This window comes from Peromyscus eremicus, chromosome 6 (genome assembly GCF_949786415.1).
Source record: "Peromyscus eremicus chromosome 6, PerEre_H2_v1, whole genome shotgun sequence".
Classification (NCBI taxonomy): domain Eukaryota; kingdom Metazoa; phylum Chordata; class Mammalia; order Rodentia; family Cricetidae; genus Peromyscus; species Peromyscus eremicus.
In genome coordinates, this window is record NC_081421.1 from 79,208,396 (window position 1) to 79,230,527 (window position 22,132).

Genomic DNA, 22,132 nt, shown 5'->3' on the forward strand with positions numbered 1-22,132 from the left:
GTCCTTGCTCACCCTGTGCCCTCCTCATTGTTGTGGATGAGAGATATGAGTGCTGTCCTGTCCTAGATTTCACAGAAAGTTTTAGGGATGATACAGCACTTAAAGGTGTTTCAGTGAAGTCAGAAAACTGACATGGTTTGTTCCAGAGAACTGTTTGTCATTTTTCCTACCTAAAGATACCCTGAGGCCTGATTGCCCCTTGGCACCTTCCTCTGGAGATAGGAAGTCTGAGTGCTGTATTTGTGGACTCCTGAGATTTGAGATCTAGTATTAGGGAAACTCAGAAATACTGAAGCTGTGGTTATTTTTGGCCTGCCTCACTTAGGTGAATCACCAGAGTGTCAGTCTTCCTGCCCACTGTATTCTACCATCCCAAAGTAGCTAGTCAAGTTAGAACTTAAACATTTATTTCTCCTTGGTGGTCTAGCCACTCCATTTAGTTCATGATAAATAACATTATATTGGAGCTTAGGACTATTGGTTATATACTTCAGAGCTTTCCAACTTATAGTTTAGGAAAAAGCACATGAAGTGAGCCCCTTGAAGGAATATGGGCTTCCCTTCTATACTTGCTAGTCATAAGGCTCTGTTGTGATTACCCTTGAGTGAAACACTTGAGAATTTGCAGTCATGGTCACCCAGGACTGGGTGGGAGTACGGGTTTCCAATGCTCTTAAGTTGTGGGGAAAGAATAAAATGAGTAGGTGGAATTACTGTATGCTGCTTAGAGATAAAGCTTGTGTTTTGTAGTCGCTTAAGGAAGAAGGGCAGGTAGTGCATTTACATGGCCTGTCTCTTGGGCTCAAGGTTGATAGAGGGGGGAAAAAACTTAAAGAAATAAGACTTAAAAATAAAAACTGTTAGAATGGCTAAAATGACACCATTATTTAGAAATGAATAGTGGGTGGATAAGAGCACTGCTCTTCAGAGAACCTAAGTTTGATTCCCAGGCTCACAACCACCTGTAACACCAGATCAGATACCTCTGGCCTCCAAAGTCATCATCACATGCACATAAAAATCTTGAAAGTTTCCTTTTAGGTCTGTATTGATAGAAAGTAGTTCACATTGATTAATGTTTGTCACAGTTGTACGAAGCTAGTCAAAGCCACAAGTAATGACAAACATAATTTTTGGATGATTATATATTATAAGCAGAGAAGATACTTAATAAAAGACCTGGAAATAATCGGGAATATATGGCTGGAGTTGTAGCAGGTCATTCATTGTTTTGAGAGTATTTCCAGTCCTGCAAGGCCCAGTGACAGTGAACAATGGGGGCATTTTGCTTGTTGAAAAGCATTGTTCTTCAGGTTAATACAACTGTTCAAATGTCTGAACATGAGTGAATGCTTTTCCTCAGCCCTGTTATTCATACTTAGAAATCTGTTAGCCTGACCACTGTTGAACTGCTGACCCCTGGCCCACTAAGGTCTGAGACTTGTTCCTAGAGTGGTTAGTTCTTGGGACATGAAACACTGAAGGTCTGTATAGTCTCAAGTGACATCAGGTATTACTGATTCTTTGTGTATCTCACTGTAGAACAGCTGGTCCCTGGTTCTTTAGTAAAGAGCCATGTGGCCATTGCTTGTGGCTTACTGTCACAGCTTCAAAATTACCTAAAGTCAGGGTCAGGAGATTGATCAGTGGGTAGAAGTGCTTGCCATCAAGCCTGATGAGCTGAGTTCTGGGACCCACATGGTGAAAGGATAGTGCTAACTCTGCAAGTCGTCCTCTGCCCACCTATATGCACATAAATTTAGAAAGTACCCAAACTCAAACTGCTTTGGACTTCTATATTTTTAGTATAAAAGGAAGGACAGGCTATTGGGGAAAAGGCCTTATATTCTAAAACTCATCAACTCCACAGGTCATCATAACATTGCTGTTGGTAGATGGGAGAGTAAAGAGCTCTGGCTTTTAACAGGTACAGTATTTGGACAGAATGAACGACATCTTGTTTTCTTTGTGTTTTGAGTCCACCAAGGAAATGTGAATAGAAAAAGACAAGATAACCTTTAGTGTGTGTGTGTGTGTGTGTGTGTGTGTGTGTGTGTGTGTGTGTGATGAAGGCTTAGAGCATGTAAACAAAGTCCATGTGTGGGAGAAGCTACAGAGAATTTGTATCTAGTGAGCATGTGTAGTGAGCTGCTTATTGCCAATATGGATAATACTGGGGAAAAAGTTCAGAACCAGAATTGTTTTTGTTTGGGAAAGGGTAAGCAAGCTCCGGTCTCAGAAATTCTCTCCAGAACTTCATCTCTAGTCTACACAATACTGTTGGAAAGTAAGCAGGGCATGTAGACCACTGTTGAATATCCAAACACATTTCCTTATGAGGTTTTCCATGACTGTTGGGCTTTGGACTTCCATGTAAGCATGGATGTTTTAATCTTACTGTGTGGTAATAGGACAGGGACACCCAAAAGGGGCTGAAGGAGAAATGAGCTTCTGGAAGGGAGGAATAATTGTTAAGTTACATAGAACACAATGCATGATCCTACAGTCTTATGTTTAATGTGGTCTTCCATTTACTGTGGAATACTTATTATAAATGATATTCTTGCTGTTCTTTGTGTAAGGAATAGACTGTCAAAATCCAAAAGCTCAGTAAATAGAGTTTAGTCCCTAACATACGGTTTTGGTGGAAGCCAGCCAGTATCACTGGTTGAAAAGTCACTCATGATAACAGATTTCATTTGCCCCTGTGATGTTAAGAGTGCCAGATTGTAGGCAAGCATTTCATTTTAGAGGCATTGTGCTAAAAGCATTAAGAATTAGTTTCAAATGAAAATTTTCCACTTTGGTAGTAGTTCTCACTTGGGATCTCAGCAATGCAATGAAGATTGTACCTGAGAATACATTTTATATCTACAAGCTAAATTGGCTTCGGGTTCTGCAGTCTACAATTTGTCAGACATCATAACATTGACCAGGCTTAGAAACATTAAGCTTAGTGTGCCTGGTTTCCCTGGATGTACATTTTCTCATTCCAAAGGCAGACTGCTTAACTTGTGGATCTGTAGCTATGGAGGTAGTCATGGATCTTTCAGTGAAGAGCTGACATCATCAGCCTGGGATATGAGGGCATGTTTCAGAAACAAACAAGCAAAAAAAGAAACCTGGAACAATTTGCTTAATTTTTAAATCCAGTGTTATAAAAGTCTAAGTAGTACTGGCATGCACTCAAACATGTCAGAATAAAAGACAAGGAACATGAGCTGTGAATACATTGCTTTATGTGATAATGCACATTTTCTAATAAACATTCAATATGAAGATAAAAGGTAAAAGCCTTCATGCTTAACCAATAGTCATCTTTTATAATAAATACTGGGAAACAGCCTTCACAAGATGAGGTAATTGGCTAGAAAATGCTCATTCAGGTCTACTGTGAAACATGCTCAATACTCTGGAATTTTGTATCATTCACACAACTGATTTAAACATTTCTTTGACCTGCAATTCCTCCACAGTGTCAAAGTTTTTAGTCAAATGCTTTGATCAAACAAAGGACTTCACATCTGCTTCACGTCATGCTGCTTCGGGGAATTCTTTAGTTACCCAAGTAACATACCTTAGTAAATGCCTTTCCCCATAAGAATGGGCTAAGCACTAAGGAATATATTCTAAGTGCCAGTGGATGTGTCACATAAGCCTTGGCTGGGTTGTTCGTTGTTTGTTTTAAAGCAAGAACGGAAGGATTAAGATTGTGAACAAACAGACACATTGATTTCAATTTAATCCTTATTTAATGTGATTATCAACCACTATACAGAATCGGAGTTGCCAGCTTTTTGGCATGGTCACCCCTGAATTAGACTTGGCTTTCTCAGCGTCATAGCTACTCCTGTGGATGTGGAGAAATGAGGTACAGACTGGCAGACAAATTACACTGACAGCTAGTGCTCCTGGCAACAGTGTGAGTTGAAGGGCACAAATCTACTTAAAAGGGCATCTCAGCCGTGCAGGAAGTCTTGAAAGGCAGGAGTCACAGTGGAAGAAGGCTCAGAAGTAGACCAACATTTCCTATCAAGGTCTCGAAAGGGAACCAAGAACCCATCCCCCCCCCCCCCCCCTTGCAGGCCATGAGGAAGAGAGCCGGACAAGAAACCAGCTGCAATGCCAATAATTTATAGATCAGGTTGCAAAATCGTAGACCCAATAACAACAATAAGGGCACATGACTAGTGACTGGGAAACACAAGCATGGTCGTAAGAGTGAAAAAGAACATTAAGAGTCATTAAACCAATGGTGTAAGTTCTTGTTGGTCCTAATTTGTGTTGGCTTTGGGAGGCTTGTTGATCTGATTTAGGTTAACAGTAGCCCAAGGAATAGAAGATACATGAAGCATGTAGACAGGGCTCAAGGGACCCCAGGGATGATACAGTGCAGGAAGGGGCCCTAGGGTCTGCTTGATATTAAAGCCCATGCTTCTTCACTGCAAGCATTGTTGCTTTCCAAGAAACACACACACACACACACACACACACACGTTCTACTCCATTTGTCTTTTGTTTTGTTTTGATATGTAAGTAAACTACTGGTTTAAAGATTATGAAGTTTCTTGCTTATTTCATTCCATAAATGAAGGACAGATGTTCAACAGATTTCACCACTGGGCACTGATTTCTCTGAATCCTCCATTGCATTGACATCTGCTTAGCCCCTCCTACTAATACATAGGCAGCAACATCTTTCTCAGAGAGAGGGCACACAGTCCGAAAACATCTGGACCATAAGAAAGAAGATCAATGGATCAGAGCAACATCTGATGTACAGACTTTTTTTTTTTAACGTTTGCATTGTTGCATTTCTTTAAAATTGGCTCTGGGGTGTCCATAATCATATTCATATTCTTGAGGCTCAGGGCCCATTCTCATGGTTGGCTCATATACTCACCCAGATGTTTTCTGACTCTTGCAAAGTTTCAGGGTTCTTTTTATTTTTCTGAGAAAGTGATGGCTCTATCAGCTCCACTTCCCAAGCAGGACAACCAATAGCTGCTGCTGTCCCCTGCCATACCAATCTCTCAGACCACAAGGCTTCGTCTCAGTTGACAGTGCAAGGTCAGAAGAAGCAGGGAAGGAACTAGCGCAATAGTTTTCCAGTCTGGTTGTACATTAGACACTGGGTCTGAACTGTCACTCTGTGTCATGTAGAGAACATGCTGTTTTAGTGTATTTACTCCACCTGTTGACATAAGCTGCCTGGTGAGTGTCAGTATTTGAGTTTGAGCATCCTGCTCTTTTGGTCAACTTCCTAATAACATTTGTAATTAATTAAGCTTATCTCTTCAGTTTCTGTATATTCCTGGGAGGTAAGAATGAACTATTAACTCAAGGAAAATAGGCTTTCCTTTATGTGTGGAAACTGCAGGGGCTCAGTAACTCATCCAAAAGTATAAAACTTCTAAGTGATATCACAGAAATTCATACCTTGGCCTTAAAGCGTGAATCCAAAGCTGAAGCTTTGGAGCTATATGATACATTGCCTTCCCGATAATCTTTATGGCCGTGCTCCATCACGCAGTGTTTCCCCTCCACCTCAGCTGTGGGGAGCTGGATATCAGGAAATGGGGCCAATTGCCAGACAAGGCTCAGGAACACTGCCCTTGTCTTTGTTAAAGCCTGTGGTGAATACTTGACTCCTGCTAATGTCAGGCCAGGAATATGGCTTTGTTGGCCCTGAGAACCACACATTTCTGAGGTCATTGTGAGGTCATCGTTTCTGGCATGGCATGTATGTGTAGCTGGGCTCTCCCTATGCTGCACACGGGCCAGCTCCTATTAAAGGGACTTGAGCTCCATTCCCAGAGCTGCCAGACAGCTGAGATGGGGAGACTGCTGCTGTGGGTTGGTGAGTATGGCAGAGCCTAGCAATGCTACACAGCTCAGGAGATACCAGTCTGTCATTTCTCTGGTGCCCAGTAGAGCAGCCTGGGACTCAGGGAGTCTGGATTAGGTACATATGAGATAGATGTAATAAAGAACCAGAGGTACTCAGAGGGAAAGGGTCAGGGCATCAGTTCTCCAACCTAGTTGTTTTCATCCTTTGGCTTCATTTTGGATCAGGTTATTCAGGATTTCGGAGGAGAGTGCTTTGATATGAGTACTTCTGAATTTATTGTCAGAATTGAGAACCACTGGCTGAGAGCCTCAGCTTGGACTTCTATCATTGTCCCTATGCAAAGCATGTACAGGTACATGTGATGATTAGAAAAGGGGCTTAGACTAGCTCCACTATGTTAACTTTGAAGGAGAGGAAACCAGAGTGGTGTGTGTCACTATTTGTGCATCTGCATATGTGTATGGTGCTGAGCTGGAGGGGGCACTTGCTAACTGCAGGGTGTATGGGGGTATGTCCCACTGCATGTGTATATGAATTCCTCCCTTTCCTGCAGGCCTTGTTCTTCTGACGAAACACAATGATGGTAAGGAAACCACCTTCTCCCTTCCAAAGCCAGGGAGATTCTCTGGCTAGGAAATCTCCTCCATTCAGTGTCTCCCGGACTCCCACCTGTCTTGGCTCCTTGGTCAGAGGTTATTGATCCAATACAATTCAGCACAGGACGCTGGCCACTTGGTGTTTGTATGGCTCAGTATGTGCCAGGATCTAGACCGATAAGGCATTTTTCCTTCTCTTGGGCCTCAGTAGCAAGGGCAAGAGGTCTAGGAACATGTGGAGGAGGTGTTGTTGTATGCGGGAGGGATGGAGGCTGATACAGTGACCTGGTCTCTTTGGCTGTGCTTTCTCTACCCTCCAGAAGCCGAGTTCCCTCCTTGCCCACGATCTCTGCTAATACTTGCTGTCCTTGCCAGGTACTGCCTACAAGCTGGTGTGTTATTTCACCAACTGGGCTCACAGTCGGCCAGACCCTGCCTCCATCTTGCCCCATGACCTGGACCCCTTTCTTTGTACACACCTGATATTTGCCTTTGCCTCAATGAACAACAATCAGATTGTTGCCAAGAATCTCCAGGATGAGAAAATTCTCTACCCAGAGTTCAACAAACTCAAGGAGAGGTATGTTAGATATGCGGTTGGAGTTTCAGATTTTATAGCCAGAGGAAAATTAAGCCTATTTCTCTTATTACTCTTAAATTTTCCTGATTTTCCTATCCCTACCTTTCTCTCAAATGGGGATCTGAGTGCTTCCAACTTAAGAGCTCTCTATTGCCCAGCCTCCTGAGCTGCTGCTTGCCTCAATGACTTGGTAGTTAATGTTGCCTGTCCCTGGATGTCTTCACACTCCTTTCTCCTGGTAAACTCTGGCTCACCCTTTGAGCACAGTTGTGAGGGATTAATGCTGCTCAAGTGCTTCAGAGAGGTGAGTGGGATGCTTGTCTACGTGTTTGCTGTTGTGTTTCAAACAGTCAAGGGCACATAGTCATTGCTCAGTGAATATTTGTTGAGTCGGAAAATGAGTGACAAGAAACATTTTAGACTTTTCTGGAAATATTACAGGGTAGTGAAGGAGCTTGGAGCACTTTGTATAGTCTTGGTGCACAGAGCTGTAATGGTCGTTGGATTGATTATTCATCTCTATCTTCTGTACTTCTGTGCTCTCCCTCACATACCTTCTCCAATTCTTCTCATGTCCCCTGCTCCATTTCCCTTCGTTTTCCCAATGCACAGAAGAAAGAAGAGCAGGGACTGCAGCTGCTCGTAGAGTAGGGACCTGCTCACCCACTTTCTCCCCCACCTTCCAGGAACAGGGCACTGAAAACACTGCTGTCCATCGGAGGGTGGAGCTTCGGCACAGCACGGTGAGCCGCTCTGTCACTGTCTTCTCTCTGGGAGGTAGAGTAAGATGGGCTGGAAATGAGAATAATGGTGTGTGTGTGTGTGTGTGTGTGTGTGTGTGTGTGTGTGTGTGTGTGTGCTTGTGTAAAAGCTAGCTTGGATACAAAGACAGCAAAGCCCATGTTGATACTTTCTCAAGTGCTGGATTCAAGGGATCCTTTTCCACGGAGGATTACAGGAGGAAAAGAGGTTCCTAAAGGTGGTGAGAAAAGGGGCAGGGGAACACGAGAGACCGTATGGCGCACTTAGGACTGACAGTGTGGCACGGTGGCAGAGCACAGTGGTGAACAGGACCAAGACCCTGGGTCTGACCCTTAGCACCATCTGAAAACACACACACACACACACACACACACACACACACACACACACACACACACCACAACAAAACAAACCAAAACACAAGATACAAAATCATAGGAAAAAATACCAAGGAAAATAGGCATCGGATGTGGAACTTAGGGTGAGAAATGAGTAACAGGTAAAATGGGACACCCACAAATGAGTCTTTAACACTTTTTGTTGGAGGCAGGGATTTTGTTTCTGAAGAGAGGAGTTTTATATAGGACAAGAAGAGTAACCCCCAAACGTCACAGGCCCTGGGCTTTCCCACTCTGTGCACGGAGCTGTCTGTGTTAGAGATGAAGAAGCAACAAATGCTCCTTTGGTGCCGTTGTGGGGACTCACAGATTGCATCCTTCATGAAGTGGCAGCTCTTGGTAGTGTCCCCATCAAGATTCAGTAGGGAAATGACAAACCACCTTCATATTCTCAGAAGGACAGCTTCCTTGCTTCCTAGCTAAGGTCTGGGGCAGAGTCTGCCTTCAAGCCTTGGAGGGAGACTTGATAGCCTGGTGTGTGTAGGATGTCCCTTGTAAGGGACCTCCAGGTGGGATGGAGGATTCCAGGTGTGAGGTATCTGACAACTAGCTCTGTCCAACCCCAGGCCTCATCTCTGTTCCTTTGACTTGCTGTGAGCCTAAAGCCAAATGAGATGCCACATATATGTATGTATGTATGTATGTATGTATGTATGTATGTATGTATGTATTCATGTACATATATATGCATAGATGAATGATTTCTTGTAAAATGGCTATATTTCAAATTATTAGGAAAAGAAAGCAACAGTCACAAGTGTTTAGGAATTTGCCAGGTTTCTTCCAGGTGTCCTCACCCTTCAAGAGGGCCCAGCTGAGTGGTGGCCAATAGACAATGGAACCCAGGTCCATTTATCTCTAGGTCTACTTATTTTATAATCACTTTTCACAGGATTAATCTGGGTTTGCTTAAAGTTCAGCTCTGAGAAGCAATAATTACTTCTAAGTGTTTTGCTATGGAAAAGAAAACAAACAAAAATATCAAAAAAGCCAGAGAATGAAAGAGCCAGGGGTGGAAATTCTTCCTGAAAGCACTTCGTCTCTTGTGCCAACTTAAGCTGCCGTATGGGAGACCTCGCTAGGGCCTCCGAGGACACTGGTTTTGAAGACAGTGTTCTTTGCCTTACCCTGGACTTCCTGCAGGTTCACCACTATGCTGTCCACACTTGCCAGCCGTGAAGAGTTTGTTGATTCAGTCGTATTCTTCCTGAGAACACATGGCTTTGATGGGCTTGATCTCTTCTTCTTGTACCCTGGACTCCGGGGCAGCCCCATGCATGACCGGTGGAATTTTCTCTTCTTAATTGAAGTAAGGCCAACAAGCAAATGGTTCTACTTTTCTCTTTCTTTCTTTCTTTCTTTCTTTCTTTCTTTCTTTCTTTCTTTCTTTCTTTCTTTCTTTCTTCCTTCCTTCCCTCCCTCCTTCCTTCCTTCCTTCCTTCCTCTCTCTCTCTCTCTCTCTCTCTCTCTCTCTCTCTCTCTCTCTCTTTCTTTCTTTCTTTTTTAAGGTTTACTCATTTATTTGAAGTTTTTTTCCATTTTACATACTGCCCATTTTTCCCGCTCTCTCCCCTTCTCCTACTCCCTCCAACTCTCCCTATCCCACTCCCACCCACTCTTCATAGTGGGTAAGCCCTCCCTTGGGTACTCAACACAGGCTGGCTTACCAAATTGGGGCAGGCCCAAGCCCCTCCCCACTGCATCAAGGCTGAGTAAGGCATGGCACCATAGGGAATGGGCTCTAAAAAAACCCAGTTCATGCACTTAGGATGAATCCTGGTCCCATTGCCAAGGGACTCACAATCACTTCAAGCCGCACAACCGTCACCCTCATTCAGAGGGCCTAGTGCAGATGGTTCTACTTTTCATTTGGTGTGAGTGAATGTCAGAGAGGTAACACAAGTTTGGGGCAGGGGAAAGGAACTGAATCTTCTTTGACTGACATTCCCTGGAGGTGCTGGGTCACACTGCTGTGGAGCAGTTGCCCATGGCTGTTTCTGTCCTTATCTGGATCTTGCCCCAGCTCTGTAGCTAAGGGACACTTTCTCTCTGAAGCTTTCTGGCCCTTTTCAGGAAGTGTCAGTCTGCATTCTGTGTCCCTAGCCTGCTTTTCTTCCCTCTGTTAACTCAAGTACCATGTTGGTATGCTGTCTGTCTTTCACATAGTCTTGGGCAGAACCCATGTTCTCTTTCTGTCCCAAGTCTGGCTTAAAGAGCTTAAACAGTTTCTGGATGATGCTTTTCTCCCCTGACTTTGTGTGTGTGTGTGTGTGTGTGTGTGTGTGTTTCTTCCTAGGAGCTCCAGTTTGCTTTTGAGAAGGAGGCACTGTTCACGCAGCGCCCAAAGCTGCTGCTGTCGGCTGCTGTCTCTGGCATCGCATACATCATTCAAACATCTTATGATGTGCACCTTTTAGGAAGGTGAGTGGATGTTGCTCCAGAGTGGCTAAAGCTCTGTCTGAGCCTCCATTTGCTGTTCCCATGTGGGTGAGGTTCTGGATGATCCGAGGAGTAGTGTGAGGAGCTAGCGAGGTGAGCATTGGAGTGGTATCTTATCCATCCCTGGAGTTCAATTAAAAACTCAGAACTGGCTTTTGTACTGATGGCTTATGACACCATTACCACAGGCAGAGTTTAGGGCCCATTCCTGGAACTCATAGGTAGAGAATGCCATGGGCCTGGCCTCTTCCTCCCCTGAACACAGGAATAGACATTTACGATGCAGTAGATGACAGCGACAGATGGCAGGTGAGTAGCAAGCGATGCCACAGAAAACAACACAGGAAAATGCCCAGTCGGGCTCACCTTCCAGAGTAGATCTTGTTGCAGAAGTTAAAAAGCAGACAAAAATAGATAGGTCATAATTCTTTCTAGACGTGCTGGCTCTGAACCAGTGTTCTTGACTCACAATCAAGTACTAATGAAGAAAGCAAGGCTCATGCAGAGGAAGAGAAGGACACTATGTCCCTGTGTAATCGCGTGAGGGAGAGGTGTTTTCATGTGGGAGGAAAAGAGAGACACAACAAGGGAGAAAGCTTGTGTTGCCAGGTAACAGTGAGAGAGGGCTGCCTTTACCTAAATGGGTGACTTTTAAAAATTTAATATGAGTTTCTAATTATTTAACTTTCAAATGTATAAAGTTGGTTGGATAGGGCACTTAATTTTTTTTTTTTTTTTTTTTTTTTTTTTTTTTTTTTTTAGATACTGGTGCTCTTTATGGGGATTTTGTTTCATTGACCTAATACAAAGAATAGATGAGCACAAACAGACAAGTTTCTCTCTGCACCATTTTGAATTCTTCTCATAAGGAATAGTTTGCTTTTGCTACTTATTGGTTAAACAACCCATAATTTCCATTTGAGAAATTGTCGTATAATATTTCTTTCTCATTCATCTGTAAATGGACCCACAACAGGCATAGCCCTGGAAGAATGGTGTATGAGCCTCAGTGAACCAGACATAGTGCTGAGAACTTTGACACACATGACCTCGACTTTCTACAATGACCCAGCATGTGTTAGTAACATCATCTTCATTGTGTGGTTTGGGAAACTTTGCTTCCAAAGAAGGATAGTAACTTACTAATGTCACATTGTCAGACAAGGATGAATGGGTGTTTGGGACTGAACTTCACTGCTCCTCACCATTTCATGCATCCTCCCCTTGATAGGACTCTGCCCATGGAGATCATTTTCAAAGTAAAAATGATGCAGAAAAAAATAGCCATCTATTAAAAATTATTCCTTTGTCATCTCCTGTTTCTTGTCATGACTGCAATGGAGGCAAGCATCAGTTGTTTGAAATATTCAATAACAATCCCTTGGATGGTGGTTCTAATTTTAGCATCCCGTGAACTCAGTTTCTTCAGGCAATGAATAATTTGCATGGAAAGTTTACTTCTGAGCAAGACGTTAGAGTTGAAACCAAGGACACTTGGAATAGCTTCATAGGAGAAGCTTGTCTCAGAACTGTATTAAACTTGCTAAAAATTCAACATTGATGGTACACTATTGATTATGTGCTTAATCTTTTTATAGTTTTCAAGTGTCTATTAAATTCTACTTCAGCACAATAACTATTTATACCTCCGTAATGATAATGGCAAGGCAATAATTTTTAGAAGCATGTTGGAATCCTATTTTATTTTAGCAATAACCTTTGCCACCCCTAGGTCATTCTCCTTCCAAGATTTCTGAAAATATTGAAAACTGTGACATGAAGGGGGGCAGACACAGAGCTGTTCTATCCACTGCTCTTTCTCATAATTTAGGACTTATTCTCAATGTGATTTCACTAATTACTGAAGACGTCTTGTCATATCTCACTCTCATCCACTCAAACACAACTTTGTCATGATTCTTGGTGACTTCTTTGGATCAAAACTTGGCAGGTGTGTCAGCTACCTTTCTCACTGCTGGGACGAAGTACCTGACACACGTGAGTTAGGAGGGGAAAGAATTTATTTTGACTGACAGTTTGAAGGTACAGCCCACCTTGACAGGGAAGTTCTGGAGGCAGCATCTGTAAGTGACTAGTCGCACTGGATTATCCGTCATGGAGCTGAAAACAATGAAGGCTGGTGCTCAGTGGGCCTCCTTTTTACTTAGTTCATGACCTGAGCCCATGAAACAGTGCCACTCACATTTAGGGTGGTCTTCCTGTAGTGGGTCCCTGGTCCTCCTATGACCTTGAGCTACCAGCCCCTAGGGGTGGTACAGGTACCCACTACATCCTCCCCACCTCAGTTGGCCTATCTAGAAAATTCTTTGCATGTACATCCAGAGATCTATGTCCTAGGCAATTCTAGATTCTGTAAAGTTGACAGTGTAGCAAGGTAGTAAATATTTTAAGCTTTGCAGTCCAAGAGATGTAGCCAGATATAGATTTCAGGTACTTACATCACACTGAAGAAGCCTCTCCTGCCCCTCTCTACCTACATCATTTGCCAGGGTATCACTATGGTCATGGAACTCCTAAGCTCTTAGCATAAGTGTTCAGAATTGAAACTTCATCTTGGTGGATCTTTCCTGTGATTAGTATGTAATGCCCTTCTTGATCTCTTTTGATTGATTTTAGTTTGAAGTCTATTTTGCTGGATATTAGGATGGCTACACTAGCTTGATTCTTAAGACCATTTGATTGGAAAGACTTTTCCAAGCCTTTTATTCTTAGGTAGTGTCTATCTTTGAATTTGAGGTGTGTTTCTTGTATGCAGCAGAAAGATGGGTCCTGCTTTCGCATCCATTCTGTTAGCCTGTGTCTTTTTATAGGTGAATTAAGTCCATTGATATTAAGGGATATTAATGACCAGTGATTGTTCATTCCTGTTATCTTTTGGTGGTAGTGTGTGTGTACTTCTCTTCTTTGGGGTTTACTGCTATGGTGTTATCTATTGCCTGTGTTTTCGTGGGTATATCTGACTTCCTTAGGTTGGAATTTTCCTTCTAGTGCTTTCTGTAGGGCTGGGTTTGTGGATAAGTATTGTTTAAGTCTGGCTTTGTCTTGGAATGTCTTGTTCACTCCGTCTATGATGATTGAATGTTTTGCTGGGTATATTAGTCTAGGCTGGCATCCATGGTCTCTTAGTGTCTGCATTACATCTGTCCAGGTCCTTCTGGCTTTCAAAGTCTCCATTGAGAAATTGGGTGTTATTCTGATGGGTTTGCCTTTATAAGTCACTTGGCCTTTTTCCTTTGCTGCTCTTAATATTCTTTCTTTATTCTGTACGTTTAGTTGTTTAATTATTATGTGGCGAGGGGACTTTTTTTTGGAGTCTAGTCTGTTTGGTGTTCTATAGGCTTCTTGTATCTTCATGGGCATTTCCTTCTTTAAGTTGGGAAAGTTTTCTTCTATGATCTTGTTGAATAAATTTTCTGAGCCTTTGAGTTGGTATTCTTCTTCCTCTATCCCTATTATTCTTAGGTTTGTTCATTTCATGGTGTCCCAGATTTCTTGGACATTTTATGGTATAATTTTTTTTGGCATTAGTATTTTCTTTGACTGACGAATTCATTTCCTCTATTGTATCCTCTACACCAGAGATCCTCTCTTCCGTCTCTTGTATTCTGTTGGTTATTCTTGCATCTGTGTTTCCTGTTCGTTTACTCAGATTTTCTATTTCCAGCATTCCCTCTGCTTGTGTCATCTTCATTGTTTCTATTTCCCTTTTCATGTCTTGAACTGTTTCCCTCACCTGTTTCATTGCTTTTTCATGGTTTTCTTTCAGGGATTTATTGTTTTCTTCTGCTTTATTTGTCTTTTCCTCTAGTTTTTTTTATAGTGTTCTTCTCATTTTTTGTTTGACTTTTCATGTTCTTTATTGATTTCCTCCACTTTTTTGTTTATCTTTTCCTCAATTTCATGTTTGATTTCTTCTTTAAAAGCCTCTAGCATCTTCATGATGTTATTCTTAAGGTTGCTTTCTTCTGCTTCTCCCACCTTGTGATGTTCATGTCTTGCTGTTGGAGGAGGGCTAGGTTCCGGTGGTGCTGTATTGCTCTTTATGTTGTTGTATGTACTTCTGCCTTGATGTCTGCCCATCTCCTCCTCTAATAGGTATAAGAGGTGCCTGTGTCTGAGCGAGTTGCTGTTGGTCCACTCTATGTTTGTTGTGTCTGTGTCTCAGGGGGCCCTTCTGGGTCCAATCTTAGCTCTTGGTCTGATTGGAGCAGGCAGCTTCTGTGTCTCAGCGAGCTGCTGTTGGGTCAGCCCAAGCTAGTTGATTCTGTGACTCACAGATTCGTTCTTGGTCTTAATCAGGGCTCTTGGTCCAGTCAGAGCTGACAGATTCTGCATTTCAGGAAGCCTCTCTTGGTCCAATGAGAGGTGGTAGATTCTACTTCTCAGAAAGCCACTCTTGGTCTAATCAGGGCTGGCAGATTCCCTGTCTCCTGAGTTTACTCTTGGTCCAATGACGGCTCTTTGTCCAATGAGAGCGCTCTCTTTCTCTGGGCTGGACAGGAGCTCTCTGGGCTGGTTGGGAGCTCTCTGGGCTGGTTGGGAGCTATCTGGGCCGGATGGGAGCTCTCTCTGGGCCGGATGGTAGCTGGGGGTTGGTCTCCAAGTCTCAGGAAGTGACAGGGGTCTTGGGCGGATGGGTGTGGGTACAGGGCGTGTAGATTGCAGGGTCCACTGGGGGGGTCTTAGAGAAGGGGAACCTTCCAGCAGGAGCCCTGCCCGCTGGCCGGCAACTGGGGCCAAATTTGCCAGTCCTCCCCGGGAATGGCGTGGGGCCCAGGGATGGGACCTAGGGCAGGCCTCCCTGGATATCAGATATGGCATTTTAACGTGTCTGTAATCACAGCATCAGGGAGGTAGAAGAAGGGGGACCATGAGTTTGAGATTAGCATGTTTGCATAGTCAGTTCTAGATCAGCATGGGTTATATAATGAGACACTGTCATGAAAGGCAGACAGACAGATAGACAGGCAGACAGACAGAGAGGGAGACTCTATTTATCACATTCACCAGATATAATTAGAGAACAATTAAACCCTTACATTCTGGCATGATAACATTTGGTCGTTATGGAAGAGTGGGTGTCAGTGGTTCTTTGACATGCATCTCTTGTACTCTTGCGGGGCAGCACTATACCTCGATTCATGACAGTTTATTCAGACCTCTGCCAGCACTCTGTCAGGCCTGCATGTATTCATTTTCTTTTCTGAGCTCTTTCTACCTCCACACATACTCTCAGGATGCACAGAGCTTGATGCACAGCTATCTCTAGCCAGCAATTCATTCCATCTCAAAGTGACTTGCTTAGTGTGGGCAGGTCCACAAGAGCAAGAAGCTTTGATGGCCAGCTTACAGCTATTTAGTTGAACAGTGCTGTGAGGATCCGAATTGAGTATTTAGTTGGTCTGACATTTATATCTCCCCCTCTGTTCCTTACAGACGTCTGGATTTCATTAATGTATTGTCTTATGACTTACATGGAAGTTGGGAAAAGTTTACAGGACACAACAGTCCTTTGTTCTCCCTTCCTGATGACTCCAGATCTTCGGTGAGGAAAGGAAAGGTCTCAGGTGGTCCAAATTTCCATCCTTGAGCCCAGGCAATTGGTGAGGTTGTCTTCTTTCCACATACAGGCCTATGCTATGGATTACTGGAGAAAACTTGGGGCACCTGCAGATAAACTTATCATGGGCTTCCCTGCCTATGGACGTACCTTTCAACTCCTCGAAGAATCTAAGAATGGATTGCAGGCTGCCTCAACGGGACCAGCATCTCCTGGGTATTACACCAAGCAGGCTGGCTTCCTGGCTTACTATGAGGTGATGGGATTAGAGACCTCTGTCTAGTACCTGGGGCTCCTCCCTCACACTGGAGCAAGGGCTAGTGCCAGAGCCATTGTGGGGGAGGGCTAGAGACAGGCCAAAGAGACAGTGTTTTTTTTTTTTTCCGGATAAGGAGATTCACTGAAATATTTTTCCTTTGGGGTTGTGGAGTCCTTTGTGAGAGATAAGAGGCCACGGAGAACATGAATGAAAAGGAAAAAAAGCAAAGAATCTTAAATGTTACATAGGTAATTCAGACTTGGTCAATGGCCTAAAAAAATGCCAGCCTTTTAGCACACACACACACACACACACACACACACACACACACACACACACAGAGGAGAATCTTAGGGGTAAGTAGAGGACAGATGCAGAGGTATAGCCCTCCCTTAGGGAAGAATAGAGATGCTGCATGTGCCTGTAAGCTCTGCTCTCTGTTGGTTTATTGGAGATACTTTCCAGCTAATCTCATGAAGCATGATTGTGCATCGTGTCATAGTTGAAAGAACATTTTTTAAGGACATAATAGATTACAGAAACTTCAACACACAAAACCTTTAAAGTACAACCAACCAACCAAACAACCAGCCAAACAACTTAACCAACCAACAAAAAACACATCAACAACCAAAAAGAAAAAAAGGAAAAAGAACCTCACAAAGCATGACTTAAATGTTAACTTCTGCAGTACAACTTGTACACCTATATGCCTCTGCAATATTCAGTTTCTAGCACAATGCTGGGCTTGAAATGGGTACTCAAGAGCATGGTGGGTTGTAACAAGTTAACACTGCCTTCAAGACCTTTAGAGGTACTAGAAGTTCAGGTGCTAGTTGGATAGCTACCTAGATGGTTCTGAGCTCTAATAAACACAAGAGAGGTGTGTTTATGAAGACAACAAACAGATTTAGTCCTGGTCACATTTGTGGTGCTGGTGTTATTTACCAAACCCTGACTTTGTTTCTGGTGAATGTCAATCACTTCTCTCTCTCTCTCTCTCTCTCTCTCTCTCTCTCTCTCTCTCTCTCTCTCTCTCTCGTAAACCATGGATGCTAGAGGAAGGCCATGTAACAGAAGGGACATAGTATGCAGGGGCAGTCCTCTGTGAACAGTTTTCTCACTCCCTCTTTGGTTTGTCATCTCAGGCCCTGGTGAGATGGACCTTTTCCTGGACCCTTTCTTTCTCCTGAGACAAGAATCAACTGAGTCTTCTGTACTTCTCTTCAAGGCATTTCATGGAACTTACATGTGTTCTCCTGGCAGGTTTGTTCCTTTATCCAGAGAGCAGAACAGCGCTGGATTGATTATCAGTATGTCCCATATGCCTATAAGGGGAAGGAGTGGGTTGCCTACGATGACACCATCAGCTTCACTTACAAGGTGAGACACTTGCTCTTTCCTGTTCCAGTACTCAGGTTCTCATTAGCTTAGATGGGACTCTCCTTAATACTACGTGTGTATACACATGCGCATATGTGTGCAGACATGGTTCATATTACACTAAGCATCCATGAATATTCCTGATAGGTGACAGGGATGAGGCGACCTTGACTGCTTTAAATACCTTGAAAAATATGTGGAATCATATAGATTTTATCATTTTTCTTTTGTCTGATTATTTTACTTAGCATAGTATCTTCCAAAACTCATTCATGTTGTAGTGTGTAGGCATTCTTTTGGCCCTAAAATATTGGAAATGTTATTTTTCTTGAATGAGGTGATCAAGGAAGATAAGAGTCATATAAAAATGTTCAGATTATGCTAATGAGAAATAGAGGCTAGAGTCCAATGCAGATGATTATCATAAACGCCCTCCTTCATTGCCTTCTACAGGTTTGCTCATCTTTGTTGTCTTCCCTCTACCCAGACTGGAGGGTGGTTAGAAACTGACTGTTGCTTTTGCAGGCAACATTCGTGAAAAGAGAACATTTTGGGGGTGCCATGGTGTGGACACTGGATATGGACGATGCCAGGGGCCTTTTCTGTGGCAATGGCCCTTTCCCCCTTGTCCATATATTGAATGAGCTCTTGGTGCAGGCAGGTGAGTAACTGGGACCTGGGAGCCAGGGTTGTGAGTGGCAGAACCAGACACTGGTGGGTCCATTCTGCTGGGTCTAACTTCTTTGACTTGACATTGAATGACGAGAGCAAACTTCACTGTCAACCAAATTTGACCTGCTTGAGCTTCCTTTGCCTCATCTGAAAGTGAAATCGTTCTAGACGCAGGACATTATGAACAATAAATGAGATATTGAGTGAACAGCATACTTTTTCATAGTTAACATTAATTTCTGTTTTTTCCTTCTCATATCTTGGGCAAGGGACTAGAGAAGGTGTACACACACATACACACACACACACACACACACACACACACATGCTCGCACACACGCACACGTTGTGTTGATATTAGCGGCTACACTGGCAGTTAGGAAATCGTATGTAAGATTTAGAGATTCAGGGCTGGAGCTCAGCCAGGCCAAGCACTTATGTGAGCTCTAATCTAATGGCTTACCACTTGCTCTCTAGAGTCTCCAGGCCTCAGCTTTGTTTCTGACACCTCCTCCAGTATGGCATACTGACAGCTTCTCTTTGAGGTGGCACACCAAATTAGGCCTTGAACAATAGGTCTGGCTAGAGGTACCCAGGGAGGTTAAAGTGAGGGTTTAAACGTGGGGACCTAAGAGCCTTCCTTGAATTAGTCACCAGAAACGCAGCAAATCCATAGATGGCCCTCAGTTTGGGTCTGTGCTAACACCTTAGGGTAAGGGAACAGAGCTTCAGTGTGGTGGGATTTTTATCTTCTTTCTCTGGGGAGTAAATCATGAAATCTTTCGCTGCTGGATTTTTGGATCAAATTCTTCAGCTTTGGAGTGGCTTTAGCATTGTTGAGAATTAATAAGAAAGGAAAGAAGAGGTAGAAACCTTACTGTTTTTTTCTGATGATTTTTCTCCAGAGTTCAACCCAACCCCTTTGCCACAATTTTGGTTTACATCGCCTGTGAATTCCTCAAGACCTGGCTCTGAGAGTCTGCCTGTGACAGAGGGGTTCACCACTGATACTGTAAAGATTTTATCCCCAGGAGAAGCTATGGCCACCGAAGTCCACAGAAATGAAAATGTGACTACAGTCCCTAATGGTGGATTCGTGACCCCTGAGGGAACAACGTCTCCTGCAACACATGTGGTAGCTCTAGAAAGTAGCACTGTGGCTCCTGAGGCAAAAGCCACAACCTCACTGGACCTTCCATCTGAGACCACTACTGGGAAGACAGTGACAGCCCAGACACAGACAACTAGGGAAGAGACCATGGCCACAGTGGGTAATCAGTCTGTGACCCCTGGGGCGGAGACCACGGCCACAGTGGGTAATCAGTCTGTGATCCCTGGGGCGGAGACCACGGCCACAGTGGGTAATCAGTCTGTGACCCCTGGGGAGGAGACCATGGCCACAGTGGGTAATCAGTCTGTGACCTCTGGGGCGGAGACCACAGACACAATGGGTAATCAGTCTGTGACCCCTGGGGCGGAGACCATGGCCACAGTGGATAATCAGTCTGTGATCCCTGGGGCGGAGACCACGGCCACAGTGGGTAATCAGTCTGTGATCCCTGGGGTGGAGACCACGGCCACAGTGGGTAGTCAGTCTGTGATCCCTGGGGTGGAGACCACGGCCACAGTGGGTAATCAGTCTGTGATCCCTGGGGTAGAGACCACAGCCACAGTGGGTAATCAGCCTGTGATCCCTGGGGTAGAGACCACGGCCACAGTGGGTAATCAGTCTGTGATCCCTGGGGTAGAGACCACAGCCACAGTGGGTAATCAGTCTGTGATCCCTGGGGTAGAGACCACAGACACAGTGGGTAATCAGCCTGTGATCCCTGGGGTAGAGACCACAGACACAGTGGGTAATCAGTCTGTGATCCCTGGGGTAGAGACCACAGCCACAGTGGGTAATCAGCCTGTGATCCCTGGGGTAGAGACCACAGCCACAGTGGGTAATCAGTCTGTGATCCCTGGGGAGGAGACCACGGCCACAGTGGGTAATCAGCCTGTGATCCCTGGGGTAGAGACCACAGCCACAGTGGGTAATCAGCCTGTGATCCCTTGGCCAGAGACCACAGACACAGTGAATAATCAGTCTGTGATCCCTGGGGAGGAGATCATGGCCACAGTGGGTAATCAGCCTGTGATCTCTGAGGAGGAAACCACAGACACAGTGGATAATCAGCCTGTGACTCCTGGAGGGATGGATACAACTCTTGTCTATCTTCAGACTATGACTCCCAGTGAGAAGGGAACTTTGAGGAAGAAGGCTGTGGTCCTTGAAAAGATCACTGTTCCCCCTAGAGAGATGTCCGTTGCACCTAATGGGCAGAGCACAGCTCTAAAGTGGGAGAGATTGATTACTGAAGTGGAGACTTACCCCCAGAATGGATGAATTGGTCTTCATGTAGCAGCGGAGAACAGAATGCTGTCCTCCAACACTATTGTCCTGTTCCCAGGATACGCTCCTTTCTCTTTTGAAAATGGCTTCACTCTTATTGATGGAAACCACTGCTTTGTCAACACCATAGCCCTTCTAACAAATCTCCTCTCTCTTACAAAAAGAACACCCAGAACACTCTGTTACAGATCAAAGATCATGAGCTCCATTGGTGGCAAATCCCCGGGAAAAACCCTTGTTTTTTTCTTCTGTGTGATATAACAGAAGTCACCTCATGCTGCCACCTATGAACCATTTGTGGGGCAAAGCTGGCACCAAAGCCACCATGGGGCAATCTTGTTTTTGTCTAATAAACTGGAAGCATGAGAATCTTCCTGTGGTCTCTGCAATCATTTTATTTTTTCTTTATGTATATGTGTGTGCCTGTTTTATTTATGTATATGTGTGTGTGCCCCACACATGCGTGTCTGGGGAGGTTGGAGGAGGGCACTGGCTTTCTTGGAACCAGAGTTACAGGAGGTTGTGATCTGCCTGGCGTGGGTGCTGCAAACCCAGTTCTGGGGGGTCTACAAGAGCAGCAAGTACTTTTAACTTCTGAATTGTTTCTCTAGCTCACTCTGAGATTCTTAAAATGATGTCAATAAACCAATTGTCAGCTTCCTTCTTTCAAGGTGAATTTCCTCCATTGCTGGTTTTGGAAACATCTTTGAGTCTAGTCTACAGTGATGTTTCCCTTTGTACATAATGGGTTTCCTTCTCTAACGTGAGCACCCACACACATCACTGGGGACCAGAGCCAAAATCTATCTCTTCTAGAAAGGTTTCTCATAATCCTCAAGGGGAGCTGTGAGGAAGAGGGAGAAAATGAATTTTCCAAGGACATTTTTTGTTTGGAGAATTTTATTTGTTCCTGTAAAAAAACACTCTCACTTACTTTCTCCTCAAGAAGAAGTTGAAAAACAAAGCATTAATTTAAAACTATTTTAATAGGGGCTGGAAGAATGGGTCAGCAGTTAAGAGAAATGGCTATTCTTCTAGAGAATAAAATTTTGTTCCCAGAATCCAGACTTAAAACTGTTTCTAATTCCAGCACGAGGTTATTTGATGCCCCCTTCTGGCTTTTGGGCACCAGGCACACACAGAGCACAAAAAATATATTCAGGCTCTTCATGTGAGTTCCTGGCTCATACTCAGGTTGTCAAGTTTATGTGCCAAG

At 43.9% G+C, this 22,132-nt stretch overlaps 1 protein-coding gene across 1 annotated transcript; it reads left to right on the top strand.

Annotated features, from left to right (window-relative positions):
- Positions 1-4,491: 4,491 nt before the first annotated feature.
- Positions 4,492-21,289, top strand: Ovgp1 (oviductal glycoprotein 1). The gene is made up of 11 exons (XM_059266038.1): positions 4,492-5,860; positions 6,405-6,434; positions 6,823-7,027; positions 7,714-7,770; positions 9,331-9,496; positions 10,484-10,608; positions 16,084-16,192; positions 16,278-16,463; positions 17,733-17,849; positions 18,375-18,510; positions 19,427-21,289. Exons 1-11 carry the CDS (start codon positions 5,737-5,739, stop codon positions 20,908-20,910), a joined length of 2,739 nt encoding a protein of 912 aa, XP_059122021.1. The 5' UTR covers positions 4,492-5,736; the 3' UTR covers positions 20,911-21,289.
- The last annotated feature ends 843 nt before the right edge of the window (positions 21,290-22,132 follow it).